The 16,156-nt window shown below is 36.7% G+C and overlaps 1 protein-coding gene across 2 annotated transcripts; it reads right to left on the minus strand.

Moving 5' to 3' along the window:
• Nucleotides 1-51: 51 nt before the first annotated feature.
• On the minus strand, nt 52-13,748 carry ND-15 (NADH dehydrogenase (ubiquinone) 15 kDa subunit). Of its 2 annotated transcripts, none has more exons than XM_076461226.1 (3): nt 13,622-13,748; nt 11,405-11,606; nt 52-344 (listed from the first exon to the last, which is right to left on the minus strand). In XM_076461226.1, exons 1-3 carry the CDS (start codon nt 13,693-13,695, stop codon nt 189-191), a joined length of 432 nt encoding a protein of 143 aa, XP_076317341.1. In that variant the 5' UTR covers nt 13,696-13,748; the 3' UTR covers nt 52-188. The 2 variants fall into 2 exon arrangements, with proteins under 2 accessions (XP_076317341.1, XP_076317340.1); XM_076461225.1 differs by having other exon boundaries at nt 13,613-13,710.
• Between the last annotated feature and the right edge of the window lie 2,408 nt (nt 13,749-16,156).

Consider the following 16,156-nt stretch of genomic DNA (forward strand, 5'->3'; position numbering starts at 1 on the left):
AGAAATCAATGAAATTCTTGATTAAGATTGAAATCTATTGAGTAGACTCAATGGATAACCAAACTGCATTTATTTACGTTAGCTACATTTCCTTACACTTTACCAAAGTAAACAAATAACTATTTTCTTCCAAATTGTAATATTCTACATAAAAATGATTACTGGATATACCACAACTTAATATATCATTAATGAAAGAAGATATTTAGAACGTTCATGGTTCCGGGTGGATAGTCATAGTAACTGTCCAGTTTGGGAGGTTCTGCATAAAGATTAGATTTTGATCTCTCTCCAGACTTATACTGCCGCTGCCTCTCCTTTTGCATTGCTTCAACTCGTTTTATCTAAACATTAAAAGCAGAAAATTAAAATTTTACTCATAAAAAATTCCAAAAGTTTATAAAATACTGAAAATACAAGTCATTAAATAATAAAAGAATTAACCTGATTAATACTTATTATTAAAAGTAAGGTGATCTGAAATGTGTCTCAATAATGTTTTTGACATATTTTTCTATAGATTTAACTTTGAACATACAAAGAAGTAAGGTACAAAACAAACCATAAAAATAAACAGCTACCACAAATATTTCTTACTAAACTGAAAGTACCACAGTTATTAATTCAGCAAAAACAAAACCATAACAAAAGTGTTAAAATTGTTTGATTGCACATTTTTCTTTATATTTTCCTTAATTATGAATTCAAAATCAGAGGTATAAAAAGTTAACATTTTCCTAAATAGAAAATGTATTTTCAATAACATTGATCTCCTCTCTCCTGTACAGGTATTACTGTACTGCCAGGGTTTATTCTTTTGCCCCTCTACACATTGGCTTGATTTTTAATATGTAATCCAGTCTTTTATAATCCACTCATCTGCCTTTGGCAATATTTGCTTCATGATACTCAATATGCCCTCTATCCTGATACTGATAATATCACTTTTTTTGAGACTGACTCCATCTCAGTCTCTTAATAAAAAACTGGGAGAGTATCAGTAGAGGAAAGCATTATTAGAAATACATTTTCAATTTAGAAAAACATTAACTTCCAACACATGCTCAACTACACTTACACTAATAACTAAAATCCCACGCTGACGTGAAGGAGCTGCTGAGGGTATTATCCATACAAAAATTATCTGAATAGATCATGAATACAATAAGAGAAGACTGGTACCCTATTGGAGTAACCACACTATATCCAGAACAGGTTTGCTTTTCACCTGAAAATTAGTTCTTGTATCAAGAATGGAACTTTACATGAGTGGTCATCACTGTAGGCCAGCTCCAACCAGATAGCAGATGTTCCTCTACTTAGGGTTGAAATTAAAGGGGCTTGACACCTATATTTCACATTTGTGGCTAGGGCAATTGGACCACAGTGTTATTTACACAAGTTAGACTGGATTTGAACCTGTAGCCATAGAGTGATGTGTTCTACACCACTGGGATCACAACGAAAAGACATGCAACACTAAAACAGGATAACCTTTACTCCCACTTGAAGAGGCCTGAAAAAGCAACACCCCAGGCTTAGAATAATGGAATTGTGTATGCCTTACTCAATAAAATAAACAGAACTCATCTTGTCTGATATTATAAACATTCATTGTTACTCCCCAACCAAGTGGGCAAGAAGCCTTCCACTTGCCTCCAGATTTATAAGGAAGACGTGGAACAACTGTGCTGAACCAAGAACCCAGAATTGGGCCACCCCATACTCAGAATTACAAAAAGGTAGTGTACCCTCTTCCATGAACAATGTATTGAAATATTATTGATAAAAAAAATAGGGCATACACCCTAAAATTGGATAGTTTAGCATCAAATCTGAACCAATATTATGAGTTGGCTCCTGCATAGACTGGTGTTCTGACATCTGGAGAAACAACATCCAGGAACTTGGACAGGAGGGCCCCCAATTCACTCTATTCTCCAAGAGCATAGGGATTTAACATGCTGGAAGAAAAGCCCTTCTTCACTATCCCAGTGACTGGAAAATTGGTGTGGTAAAAACTCCATTGCTCTACTAGTAGAATCTGTTACTAGTAGATTTTACTGATCCTGATTTACTCAATCCAATGATCAGTATGGATTGGCAGGATTCCATTTAGCTTTATTCATGATAGTCCATGAGTGGCAGTTCAGCACAGTATAGTAATACCACCTGGTGTACAACTAGGTATTCTTACAAAACACCTCATTTCTACAGAGACTGTTGCAACTAGTAACAAATATAGTGAAATAGTTATTGCTGGTATGGAATTGGATTGATAAAAGCTCACCTGCTTGGGTAACTCCCATCACAGAAAGGGATCCAGTGAAAAAAAAAAAAATGAGGTAAGGGGCTTTGAACCAGAGGATTAAAAAAATACTGTTCCTTATAACCAACCATAGGTAGTCAAAACTGCCATATGGGATATGCAAAAACCCTCAGAAGAAGCTGCCAGATCATGTAAATATAGTAACAAAAAGTACTGGAAAATGCCCACACAACCAGCCCACATGATGTCTTCCAGCAAGCAATTTAAACAGGCAGCTACAGACATATTTCTAAAGAAATAAAGTTACAGACAGAGAGATAAATTTCATGAAATTGAAGGATCACAATGTATACAAATTCAACTCATTGCACCTTGAAAGACGTTAGTTAAAGCCACATAACACCTCAGGGCCCTGATGGAATATAACAAACTATCTCAGTCTGTGCAGTTGCTGAGGTGAGAAGCAGACAGCAAATGAATTGGTGAGAAGGATTTATCCCCTTCCCTGGATTTCTCCTCTTCCTGGATTGCCATTGGTAATAAGTGTGCCATTTCCATTGATATATAGCCATTGTAGGTCTTGAGAGAGATTGAGACAACTACAAGGCAGCTTCAGATGTTAAACTCCAATATTATGCAATGGATTGCATAATTTCCATGCATGAAGTTTCAGCTTCAGAATTTCTGGGTGTAAAAGGTTGGATTGAGGTTATCTCAAAAATAATGAAAAGGAGGAAACTTGGTTGGGCTGGCCAATCGAGGAACAACAAAAACACTCAATGAGTGGACCACCATACTCAGGAGTTCATAAACAACTGGCTGCACAGCTACCACTGAAGAAATTGCATCCGAGTTCATTCCAAAGAAATTTGAGATTTGAGGGATACTCACATCCCCAAAAGAGAGAGAACCACCAACACTGTAAGAAAAGAAGACATAATTAAGAGACTGACTACCTGTTTCAGAGCCAGATAAGAGTCAGATGGGCCATATTTAAATTCAAATTTGAAGAGATACTTGAATGGACAATAAGATGTGTCAGAATAAAAATGGATTTCTCAGCTCTGATAAGAAAGCCAGCCTTGATGCCTTCTGAAAGAAGAATCTGATTGTGCCATTCCACCAACTGACTAGATAGTGGCAAAAGTAACCAGCCATTCACATAATACTGTGTGCACAAGGCCAAATAATTAAGGTGTTAAAAAAAAAGCTTGTACACCTCTACAGAGACATATAATGCAGATGTTAGACAAGAAAGCAGAATCCTGAGTGGCAGAACCTGACCTTATGCATTAAACATAAATAGCAGCATAATGGCTTTACTATGGGAATGTGGAAATAGATATCAGCAGGACTACATTTGGTCATTCACAGAACTGACAAAAAAAATGCCAACATAGATTGAGAAAGGACTTCACTGTAAGCCTGGAAGGACCTAAGAAATGGTTTAGTTCAATAACTGGATGCCACTTTCCTGTCTTCTTGAGCACAACAAATGAATGGGAATAAAATCCTGGAACAACTCTGACAGCCCTGGAATGAAGATCCACACTCAGTTGATCTGTATGGGTTGATATAACATAGGTTTGGGGAATAATGTAGGTACAGATGCTAACTGAATGACAAACCTCAACACCAGAAGCTGGAGTACCCAAAAATATGTGGTAAAGAAATTCCCAATGCACAGAAAACATTGTAACTGCACTCTTCCAGACCCCACCAGCACAGGGTAGTCACTGATACTACTGGTGATGGTCTGCTCAAGCAGAGCTTCTTTCATAAATACATAAACTATTCTGGGTAAACATAGATTGAGAAGTCAAAACTAGTCTGGGACACATGACAAGCAGCAACACAATTTCTAGCATGATTCAAAGAAAGTCAAGAGGCCAACAATAACAAGGAAGAATACAAATGTGTGGTATTAATCCATGTTCCAGTGTCTCTGGAATGCCTGTAAACATCAGGGGATGAAGAAAAGGAGCCTCACATAACTCACAAAAGGCAGCAGTAGGTAGACAAACTACTTCCAACAGAGCATTTCTTCCAAATCAGTCCAAACAACATATAAGCCAGGAAATCAAAGAAAGCAGAAGCTGACAGTCTTACTAATGTAAAAGTCAGCCAAGAACCCAATTTATCATCAAAACGATGTGAAGATTGCTGAGAGGCTTCCAACAGAACTTAGAGGAAAGATAAGTAATTCAGAACTGCTGTGAAAGTCAGACAAATCCTAGAAACCATGACTGTTCAAAGCGATCACAGACTCCACTCTGTAACCCCACACTTACAAAGATGGATCAGGTTTTGAAAATTTAAATTTGCATCCTCCTGGTGATGGTAAGTCAAAGCATGCTATTCCAACAAACATGGGAGACAAGGCAAGGCTATTCCTTTATGTAACTGTACAGTAAAAACCTCCTTTCATGAACAGCTATATTAGGTTGGTTGATTTCGTGTTTTATGGCACAAAGCAGATAGACTATCTGCACCAAACGTCCGGTAAAAAGGTAAAAGTAAATTCAGTAATATTCATAAAAGAAAATTAAGGTAAAAAAATAAACAAAGTTAAAAATAAATAAATAAATAGCATAAAACCAATGTTTAGATCTAGTCTACAACATCAAGAGAAAAACTACAGTAATTCAAGTTGTAAAGGACTTTCTGTAGCATGACTGTAATAATCATAACTTGCCAAGAAGACTAACAGGTAAGTACAAAAACCACCGCCAGTCATCTGAAGTTGGCCTTTCCAGTCCTAGTTCTGAGTTTCTTAATATTACGGTCAGTTTCTAACTTCAAATTGACCTAGATGAACTGTGATTTTTAAAAGGGAGCCACATTAAAAAGGTGTGAATCATAACTATGACAAGAAAGTAAAATGTGGCTTACTGTGATCTGAGTGTTACACAAACTACACACTGCTGCATCAGTTCCAGATAAAAGAAAATGATGAGTTAAAAAACTATGATCAATGCATAGTCTAGTTAGAACAACTTCCTGTTTCCTATCCTTACGGTAACAAGACGGCCACAGTTCATTATAGGGTTTTATTTGGAAAAGCTTGTTTTAGCATTGCTCACTCCAAGTCAACTGCAAGCTGGCATGGAGCCAAGCCTTGGATACAGCACCATAGCCTATGTATGGGTCAGGCACAGTGGTGATAGTGCCAGAGTAGATAGACTTAGCTGCAGTGTTAGCACACTTGTTCCCATGAATACCAATGTGGCCTGGTATCCAGAAATTTTGGATAGAAGTAGATGTCAAAGAGAAATGGGCCAGTCAGTTTTGAATGTCGGTGAGAACAGAATGTGAACCAATATGAAGCAATTCTGGGGCCAGTAGAGAATTAAGCGAGTCAGTATAAATCATGCAATTCAAGTACTGCTTAGCTTCTACATGATCCAGGGCACAAGAAATGGCATACAGTTCAGCAGTGAACACAGAAGCTGTAGAGGAGGTTCTGCATGCAACCACTAAACCACAACAAACCATGGCAGAGCCTACACAGTCACTGTTTCAAACCATCCTTCCATTCCTATTTATACAGATGGCTTGAAATCAGGTGACTGTGTGGGCTCTGCCATGGTTTGTTATGGTTCAGTGCCATGGTGGGATGAGCTGAGAAGTGGAGACAGCAATGATATCTAACAACAGACACAATTCATCTAACTGCACCTGGATACGAAGACCAAAAGGAGCAATAGCAAACCGTCTGGTCTGAAAAAGCATGGCTCATCGAGGAAGGAAAACACAACCCCAGGTGGGATGCTTTGGTAAGGAACAAAGTTTTAAAGCACATAGTAAAGACAGTTGCAAACAGCAGAGGTACAAAGAAGGTTCATGAGACTATGTATAAGCTCTGAACTGGAGAAGTGAGGAAAGCTCCAGTGCAGAGCCAAAGTCCTTAAAGATGAATAGGGTCTAGCATCTTTAAGGCCGATGGTCTGGCAGAGCCACAGACCAGTGATCTATATTTGAGTTTCGATCGAAAAAGAGCACATTATATCTTTAGCATAGAATGTTGATCCACTCCCCAAGTGGTGGTAGAGAGGACAACGCTCTTGTACATTTGACTTGTAGCTGTTTGATGTGTGGTATAAAGGTTAGCTTATGGTCAAAGATAAGCCCCAAGAACTTAGTTTCAGAGACCACAGGCAGCACAACTTCACTGATACAAAATTCAAGATCAAAATGAATGTCCCGTTGGCGGAAAATGTGCATGCAAATGGTTTTAGAGAGAGAGAAGGTAAAGCCATTTGCTGTGGTCCACTTCAGTAAGCAATTGAGGGCATTCTGTAGTTGCTACTCAATATACCTCATGTTCGATGACTGACATGAGATGTGAAAGTCGTCGACATAGAGCCCCTTTGCAACAGTGAGGAGGAGTTGTTCATGATGGCATTAATTTTTATACTGAAAATTGTGACACTCAGAACACAGCCCTGAGGAACTCCAAGTTCCTGTAAAAGAGAACAGGAAAGTGTCAAACCCACACAAATTTGAAATCTCCTGTTTATTAAAAACTTCTTAATAAAAATGGGCAAATGGCCACGTACTCCATATATATGGAGGTTTTGCAAAATGCCATACCTCCATGTTGTATCATAAGCCTTCACAATGTCAAAGAATATTGATACAAGATGTCGTTTGAGAAAGGCTTCTCTGATCGACATTTCAAGTTGAATCAGGTGGTCCATGGTGGAGCACTGTCATCAAAACTCACACTGGGTAGGCGAGAGGAGGTTGTTTGATTCAAGGAACCAAACAAGACAAACATTAACCATCCTCTCTAAGGTCTTACAGAGATAGTTCATCAAACCAATTGGACAGTAGTTTAAAGGAATCTTGGGATCCTTCCCAGGCTTGGAGAAAGGCAGGGCAATAGCTTGGTGCCAGGCATCAGGAAAAACATTCTACTGCCAGATCCAGTCAAAAACAACCAGAAGGATAGCAAGAGAAGCAAGAGATAGATGGCACAGCATCTCATAGTGTATATCATCATGTCCAACCAATGAAGAGCCAGTTTGAGTTCCACCAGTGTAAAGGGACGATTATAGTCATAGACACAATCAGCTCAAAAGGAAAGAGGTGATTCCTCTGCCCAAGTCTTGATGGCTAAGAAGGTGGAAAAAGAGGCAGAAGTGCTAGATACTTGGCAAAAGCTTTCACCTAAAGTATCAGCAATGCTTTGGGTGTCAGGTACTTCCTGGCCATCAGAGAGCAAGATAGAGAGGGGGACAGAGCGATATTGCCCACTGACCTTTCAAATCTTGTCCCAAATGACTTTGGAACTGGTGGTATAGGATATGCCAGTTGTGAATTTAATCCAAGATTCCTTCTGACATTGATGTCTTATCCATCAAGCATGTGCATGGGCCAGCTGGAAAACAATGCGGTTCAAGAGTGTGGGATATCTACAGAAAGTCTCCAAGAGTCATTTTTGAGCCTTCTGTGTCATGTAGCAGACAGGATTCCACCATGGATGAGGATGAAAAATGTGTTGAGGTTTTAGGAATACAATGAGCAGTTGCTTGTATAATACAGTCAGTTAGTGCTGCCACACAGTCATCTATTGATGGCTTACAGACAATGGTAAGATCAAGTTCTGCAAGAGCAGTGAAAGACAGCCAGTTTGCTTGATCCATCTTCCACCAGGACACGTGGGTCGGGTGGCATTGACCACGGCCAGTCTCTCTCAAAATTATAGGAAAATGATCACTGCCTCATGGATTATTGTCAGCCCTCCATGAAAAATGGTAAAATAATGAAGGGGAGCAAACAGAGATCAATAGCATTAAAGGACTGACTAGGCACATGGAAATGAGTAGAAGAACCAGTATTGAGAAGAGAAAGATTGTGATCAGAGAGCATACGCTCTAAAGAGTGACCCCTCCTATCAATATTAGCACAAACTCAGAGGGAATGATGTCCATCAAAGTCCCCCAGGATGAAAAAGGAAGACGGCAACTGTTCAATGAGAGCATCAAGGTCTCACTGATCATACGTCTCTCCAAGTGACAGGTAGAGAGAACAAACAGTGATGGTATGACCCAAGGAAACACTGATGGCTATGGCCCCCAAGGGTGTGTCGAGTGGCAAAGACAGGGTGGGCACATGGTGATCAACCAACAGTGCCAACCCTCCATGTACTTGTCCATCATTTCTGTACAAAGAAAACTGCCGAAAGATGACTGTATCAGCAACTTTCAGAAATGTTTCCTGTAAGGAGAGATAAACAGGATGGTAAGAAGCAATCAGTGTTTTGATGTCATCCAGATTAGAACATAAACCTTGACAGTTCCATTGTATCAGTGGCTATTTTTAATTATGTGTAGATGAAGTGGGCAGAGAACCCTTCTGTTTATGACCACATCTTTTTTCCTTACTTTCCTTATTTGAGGGAGGTCTATTGACCTCCATGGATCCTGCCCTGGGTCTATTGGGCAGGTCTTTGCTGTTGGAAGGGGATTCCAGAGACTGAGAAAATGAACAAATGATTGTTTAGCATTTTGGGGTGAGAGAGGAAGATGAGTCAAAGGAAATGCCTGTACCTGGTACCAAAGGATGTGGATCTTGGGGTTTGGTGGAATGTATATCAGAAACAGAGATAGGTGTCGAAGTTGATTCATCAATATTTTTAACCATGGAGGTCAAAAGACTTTTCATTTGTTTGGAGAATGATTCTTTAGAAGGCACAGAGAGATCTGTCTGCACTCCCACAGTAACTGTGGAACAAAGTGCAGCAGCACAAGTCCAAGATGAGGTAATGGATGGCAATTTTCAAGCCTCAGGATAGGTAATTTTATGAATCGTTTTCAAATGCTGCATCTCTTTTTCATCCAACCATTTAGGGCAAAAACGAAAGTAGAACAGGTAAGAGCCATTGCAATTGATGCAATGATGGTCTGTTTCAACTCATATGCATCATGGTCCTTGCCACTGCAACGAGCACATGTCAAGGAACCACGACATGACATCTTCAAGTGACCAGACTGTTGACACTGGAACATCGGAGAGGGTTTGTAATATGTGGCCATACTCTGCAAGTAAGATAACCTGCCTTGATAGTGCCTTGTAAATGTCAGAATGAGGACATTGGTCAGCACCATAGTTCCATCTTTGCAGGTGGAGATACGCCTCACTGCAGAAACTCCTTGGGTGGAGAAACCAGCGAGAATCTCCAACTCTAGGATGTTCTTCAAATCCCTCTCAACAAGAACTCCTTGTGATGAATTCAAAATAGCATGAGGTGTAACCTCTATAGGTATATTCCCAATTGCCTTTGAATGCAATAGGAATTCACTGTGTTTAGATGTGGATGTTTCCACCAATATGTCACAAGATCGAAGCTTTTTACTGACCTTAGAGAGCCAGCAAGTCCCTCTAGTTCCTTCTGAATGAAAAAGGGAGGCATTTGCCCTAAATGTTTGTCTGAAAGTGAGTGCAATATAAGAAAATGAGGTACAACAGGTGGTACGGATGGTGAGGATTGCTGTTCAGAATCTTCCAGATGTGGTTGTTTACATATAGACTTTTTTTCACTATTTTATTAAGATTTTTAATTGGAGTATCCATAATAAAGAAAGGGAAATTTTGTTGCCCACAGAGCCCTATGGGAGGAAGCACTACAGTGTCAAACAAGGACACTGCAACAATGCCAGGATTTCATGAGCACTATACCCAAACACCAGCATCAGATATAATGTCCACAACACCTATTGAGAACATCCAACACTGGTACTTGGTTGACCCTAACCTGAGTGGACCAGTCGATTGACCCAAGGGACGCCACCCCAAGGCTGCCGTCTACAGGAATTCAAGGCCAAAGTGGTGTGTCAAGGTTGTATCCCTCAACCACCAGGATCCTCTCCTCCCCTTCACAGGCTGCCATGAACAGCAAACATGTGGATGGATGTTTTTATTCATGAGGAGTTAAACTGAAAGAACAGAACCTTCCCTGGAAGGTCCCCTCACCATGTACAGGAATCCACACTGAGTGGCTATATTAGGTGAATGTCATAAAAAATAAGTAGTCACCATAAAGCTTTTCTATCATCAAAAAAGGATTAGACTCAAAAGCAACCATACAAAGCATCAGAACCTCACAATCCTAAATGACTAACTAAAGAAAGGAAACAGAAGGTAGTTGATCCAAATTGGCTTTGTAAGAAGTTGACCTAGTAAACAAAACTTCAGAAGAATCAAGTCTAAATTCTATCCAAAATGTCCTGAATCACTGGCAAAAACAGCTTCAAAACATTCCAGAAACTCCCCTGAATCAAATGTCTCAACCTCACAACAGATCACAGATAGCCTCAAGTGAGTGACCCTTCCAATTTTTTGAGAAATGCTTGAAAACAGAAGTGGAATAGAGGAAGTCTGGTTAGCCTCCTTGCTGGAAACACTAACCCTGAAAACAGTGTGTTGAAAAAGAGGAATTTTTTAGATTTCAATCAACACAAAAAGTGCATCTAAGGGTATTAACTGTCATAGCAGTTCTTTAGAGAAACCTGTGTCTAAATGCTTTCTTGAGAGAAAGTGAAAACAGTTTCCAAATGAAATGCTCATTTACACTACTAGAATGGTGGGCACATTGATGTAGGTGGAAGTATCACAAGACAAATACTATCAAGAGAACTGTGTTGAGTATGAAAGACTAATGCAAGAAAGAAAAATTTAGGCCAATGATTAGATAGGAAAAGAAAGAAACCCTGGAGAGGAGGTCATGTAACAGCTATAAGTGTCAGTTGAGGTATGTTTTGGAAAAAAATTTCAAATTTATTTTAGATTTACCACAAATCACTAATCAAGAAGGTTTCAGGTGAGTTCCAGAACTCATCACCTGAGCAGAATCTATGAAATCAAAATTATTCCTGAAATGCTATTTTCATGCCTCACATAAAACAATTAAATTTAAAATGTCTGTGACATGTTTATCACAATACTGATTTCAAATTTGTAGTGAAAGAATTAAAAGACAGGAAAACATCTACAGTCAAGTTAGATTTTTACCAGAGTTGTTACATCTAATAATGCTCATTGCTTTGCCAGTTCTAATATTATACACTGTTGCAAAACCTCAAATACATTTTAGCAAGTGTAACTAGCCCATATATTTTTATAAGGATGTACCTGTTTTTTTTGAGACCTACACTCTTTATAATCATCTATTTCATTTTTACACATTTCAGAACCATTTCTAAGACCATAAGCCTCCAAACAGTTCATCATGTTTAGCTCAAAATCTCTGCATCGTAGATTACCCTGACTTGCTCCAAGGCAGCCAAAGAAGTCTGTGAAAGGAGTTCTGATAAAAGACATCTCATTCAAGTTTCTGTAAAGAAAATATGGTGAAGGAATATATGAATTAATACTTAACATGACAGGATTTATAAAATATTAAAATGACTTCAACTTAAAAGTTTTTTATGACTGATTTAAACTTTAATATCATAAGTGACTCAAATAAAGCCCTCTTTCAAGTTCCTTCATTTATCATAACAAATGCACAAGATATCATTTAGTCCTTCAAGGCTGTCCTTATACATCTGCCCTTGAGGAAAGTAAAATTGTAATCATCTTTTACTTTTTAAATATATCACAAATTTCCTTCTCAAACTTTGTAAAATGCTGGACTCTATGAATGACAAAAACATCCGATTCCATAAGCCAATCAACCTATTTTAAAAATAAAATTGTCTTAACTGGAAAATAGGCTTATGTCCTCTCATCCTACAAAGAAATTACAGGCATTTATCCTGTCGATCCCACAGATAATCTTGTAAACTTCAATAATATCTTCACACCTTTCTTTTCTCAAAGAAAGTAAGACAACCTTTTCATTCCTGGAAACAACCTAGTAGCTCTCCTCTTAAACAATTTCCAATGACTCAATATCCTGTCTCATATGAGAACAATTCTAAGGTACTATAATAGATGGTTAAACTACAATTCTTTTGGTTATTAAACAAACTGTAAGAAAGAATGTTCATGTTTTAATATCAAAACTGGCTTATGACTGTTTCATATTGATAAATGAACTAATCATATATAATCTAGAATTTTAGCTCAAATTCTCACACATTTTCCACTCTGATTTAAAACAAGGTTAAAAGCTACAAAAGTTAAAAAAGAGTACACTTAAAATTAAAATACTTCCAATACTAGATAACAGAAGCTACCAAAATACAGAAACATTATACTATCTATTTTTCTTAATGACTATATATGTTACTGTATTAGCTAAGAGTTTTAATACATGTATAACTATAACAAAATGTAAGTAACATTTAACTTCATACATAATGCACACTTTTGAAATTCTTTATGGTTTCATCTCAAGCATTTGTAACAGATCAACTTATACGTTAACAAGATACATACCTACCAACTTGTGCAATGAGCATGAAGCTCATGCATTGCATGCCCACATTTAAAAAATCTCACATTTTGGTAAAATTAGCAGCTTTCTATAAAGCACCTCACTAATTAATCAGCTGAACTCAATTCAAATTCAGAATAACACTGATACAAGAAATGCATTAGAATACATTATTTTGCTTTTTGGAATAAAGTTTTCTGGAAAAGCATCTCTCATATACCCTAGAACACTTTAACACTCACAGCACTGTATCACATTCTACTATAATATTGCAAATGGTTAATCTAATTACACTTTAAAAGTTACTCCTTCTTAACTACATTAGTGAGAACATATGGACAACAAGAAATAAATGCTCTTCAAGAAATGTCTCCACAAATCTATCCTATTTAAAAGTAAAATCTTAAAATTCACACTTTACTCTTCATGTAATTTTCAATTCCCCTTTTAAATTTGTGTAAAGTGCCAGCCTCTTCTAAAGCATTTCACTCCAAAGGCCAGCCATCATGTTAAAACAAGGAATTGTCTTAACAAAAACCTTTTCCAATTTTTAAACTTTTGTTCTCTTATAGTTACTAATACAATATAGCATAAAAAATCAAAAGCTTTCATATCTATACCTCAGATAATCTTTTAAACTTCAATTAAAACACATTTTCCAATATATTTCTGTCCTGAAGAAAAATAACAGATCTTAACTCATCCCCATAATATAATCATTCCATTTTGGAATCATTCTATTTCTAGTAGCCCTAAACCTTTTCAACATCCTTTCTAATATTTTGACCAATAAAAGTAAAATTATACAGTAATGTAGATAAGACCTAACTGTAAACTAGCGATCTGTAATAAGATTCATTTAGTTATTTTAATTTACAATAAACAAATACAGATACACATTAAAATTCTATGCACTTTGTTATAACTATGAGCATGAGAAATGAGAAAGACGACACTACTTCACTGACTTATCCACCATTATGCCAAGATCCTTTTCTTCTATAAAACTAGTGAGATGCTTTCCATCTATAGAAAAATGCATTACAACTTACTACAAGTGAAACTAATGGTAATTTATAATTATTTGTCTGATTAACCAATTGATAAAATTCATTCCACAACACCGCACCAAATGCAACACAGCCAGATATATCACATCTTAACACCATCAGCAAATTTTACGAATTATTCATACTCAAATCATTAACACAAAAAGCAAAAACACTGACCTCTGACATTTAGTTCATCTGTTACAGGTGTCTAAGCTGACTGAACTCCATTATAAAACTTTTGCTTTTTTATTAACAAGACTCCAGTCTGACTGTAGTCTGTAGAGTGTAGTGTATTTCAAGTACCTACTACCTAAGTACTCTTTTTACAATTTGACACTTACCGTTGTACCACTTTTGACACCAGCTTTTACAACTTAATACTTATTGTTGTACTATGGAATCAAAGTATCAAAAACCAAAAGTGCACTCAGCCTGATTCATCATTTTATGGGTAAAACGGACTTAAATTTTCACTTTCCCCTACTCCTAGTCCTATACAAATATCTCATATTACATTACAATACATTTTATTGTGTTACGCAATAAAATATATTCTTGATTTTTCCGATGTAATTAAATATTTGTATTCACATTTTTTTACTAATTAGCAAAGGTCGTTACTTACACTTTGGAAGAAATAATAAAACTTAAAATAATAAGAAAAAATTACCGTTTAACCCTAACGAATTACAGCATCAAATTTCCATCTGGTGTGAAAAATATTAATTACTTTTGTGTTTACAAAGAATACAATCGTCGCATATTCAACGAATAAATTGTTAAATGTAATTATTTAAAAGGAATGAAGACGTAAATTTTAAAAGTTATTTCTTGTCAAAACATGAATACATTAAAGTTTTAACACCTTAATTAACGTCTTATTTTATATTTATTTTCATAAGATATTCTCGCTAACGATGTGTTCACAGTTAGTTTAATTTACGTTACTGTAGCTAGTATTACATACGATTCTCCCAAATGTAACTTTTAATATTTAGATAATTTTTTTACTATTCAAGCTATACTGTATTTAGCGAATCTTGTGTTCAGAGCTTAACTTTTCACTGTAATCCGCCACCAAAAAAATAGGGACCCGCACTTATGAGCTGAAAGTGCTTTTTTTTTCTGAAGAGTGACAGGTTTTTTTGAAGAGTTGTTGAATTTGCACAAAGCTTCATGATTACTATCTGAGCTAGCTGTCCCTAATTTTGCGGCGTAAGACTAGAGGGAGAGTAGCTGGTCATCACCACCCACTGCCAACTCTTGGGTTACTCTTTACCAACGAATAGTGAGATTGACCGTCATGTTATAACGCCCTTACGGCTGAAAGGGCAAGCATGTTTGGTGTGACGGAGTTTCGAACCTGCAACCCACAGATTATGAGTCGAGTGTCTTAACCACATGCTGGGCCCATGTTCAGTTAAAAATTATGTATTCGCCCGTAATGAAGACAAGCTCACTCGTCCAAAATTATAGAGTTTAATGATGTATTTGTTTACGCATGTGTGTTTTAAAAGTTCAGACTATTATGATTAGTTTCAAAATGTAACTGACCAAATAATGACTAATTTTGTAATACACAAAAATATTTCTTTGAAAGTATTGGAAAGGTGCCAAAGGATTGGAATTAAATAACATTATTATTATTTTCAAGGGAAGTAATAAAAATTTTGACAGTAATTATAAGCCTATTATTCTTATATCAGTTGTAGGAATAGTTTTAGAAAGACAGATAAACGATGCTTTGCAAAGTCATTTTACAGAATTTAAAATTTGACTCTGTTGAGTCAATTTGACTATACTTCAGAAATAGAATTTTCTCACAAAGAGAAAATGACGTAATGAAATTTATATAATGAGTTGTTTTTAAATTTTAACAACGATCATTTTCTCAAAGTTTAGAAAATCTAAAAACAATGAAAAATATGTTGCAAATTGCGGGCATTTTGCATCTAGAAGGGCGAGGGTAGAATCTCGGGGACACCACCCCTTTACCCGCTGCTGGTCAGTAAACTAAGCTTTCTTTTAATAAAGTACAAGATCATTGCAGAAATCTGGGGTTTGGTTTCCTGTAGTTGACAATGTGATTTTGCTCTGAAACAAACAAGCAAACAAACATCTCATGATCGAGAAAAAACATTAAGTTGTACTTGTTTCAAGTCATTTATGTATATTATACTTCATGGAGAGCACTGCCTTATGAGACATTATGTAAGTATATCAACAGCGGTGATATCTAGAGATCATGGAGGAAACCAGAAAAAAGTAAATGTTTGAAGCTTAGTACACGCATTGTGTTTGAGTTTTACAGTTTTCATAAATATTGTTAATTCTGTTTTACACTTATGCACGATTTTATTGTTTTGTTTAATATTTACTCAGTTTTGTAAGCGTTATAGTTATACTTTGTTACTGATTTCCTGATCAAATTTCCAGTTATTTTAGTAGACT

This window comes from Tachypleus tridentatus, chromosome 10 (assembly GCF_004210375.1).
Source record: "Tachypleus tridentatus isolate NWPU-2018 chromosome 10, ASM421037v1, whole genome shotgun sequence".
NCBI lineage: Eukaryota > Metazoa > Arthropoda > Merostomata > Xiphosura > Limulidae > Tachypleus > Tachypleus tridentatus.

Coding starts and splice junctions, on each gene's coding strand:
- ND-15 (XM_076461225.1), bottom strand. CDS start 13,695: ATGCATTTTTCTATAGATGGAAAGCATCTCACTAGTTTTATAGAAGAA. Junction 11,607..13,612: donor ATGGTGGATAAGTCAGTGAA/GTAGTGTCGTCT, acceptor TTTTCTTTACAG/AAACTTGAATGAGATGTCTT. Junction 345..11,404: donor GTAGGTCTCAAAAAAAACAG/GTACATCCTTAT, acceptor TTTAATGTTTAG/ATAAAACGAGTTGAAGCAAT.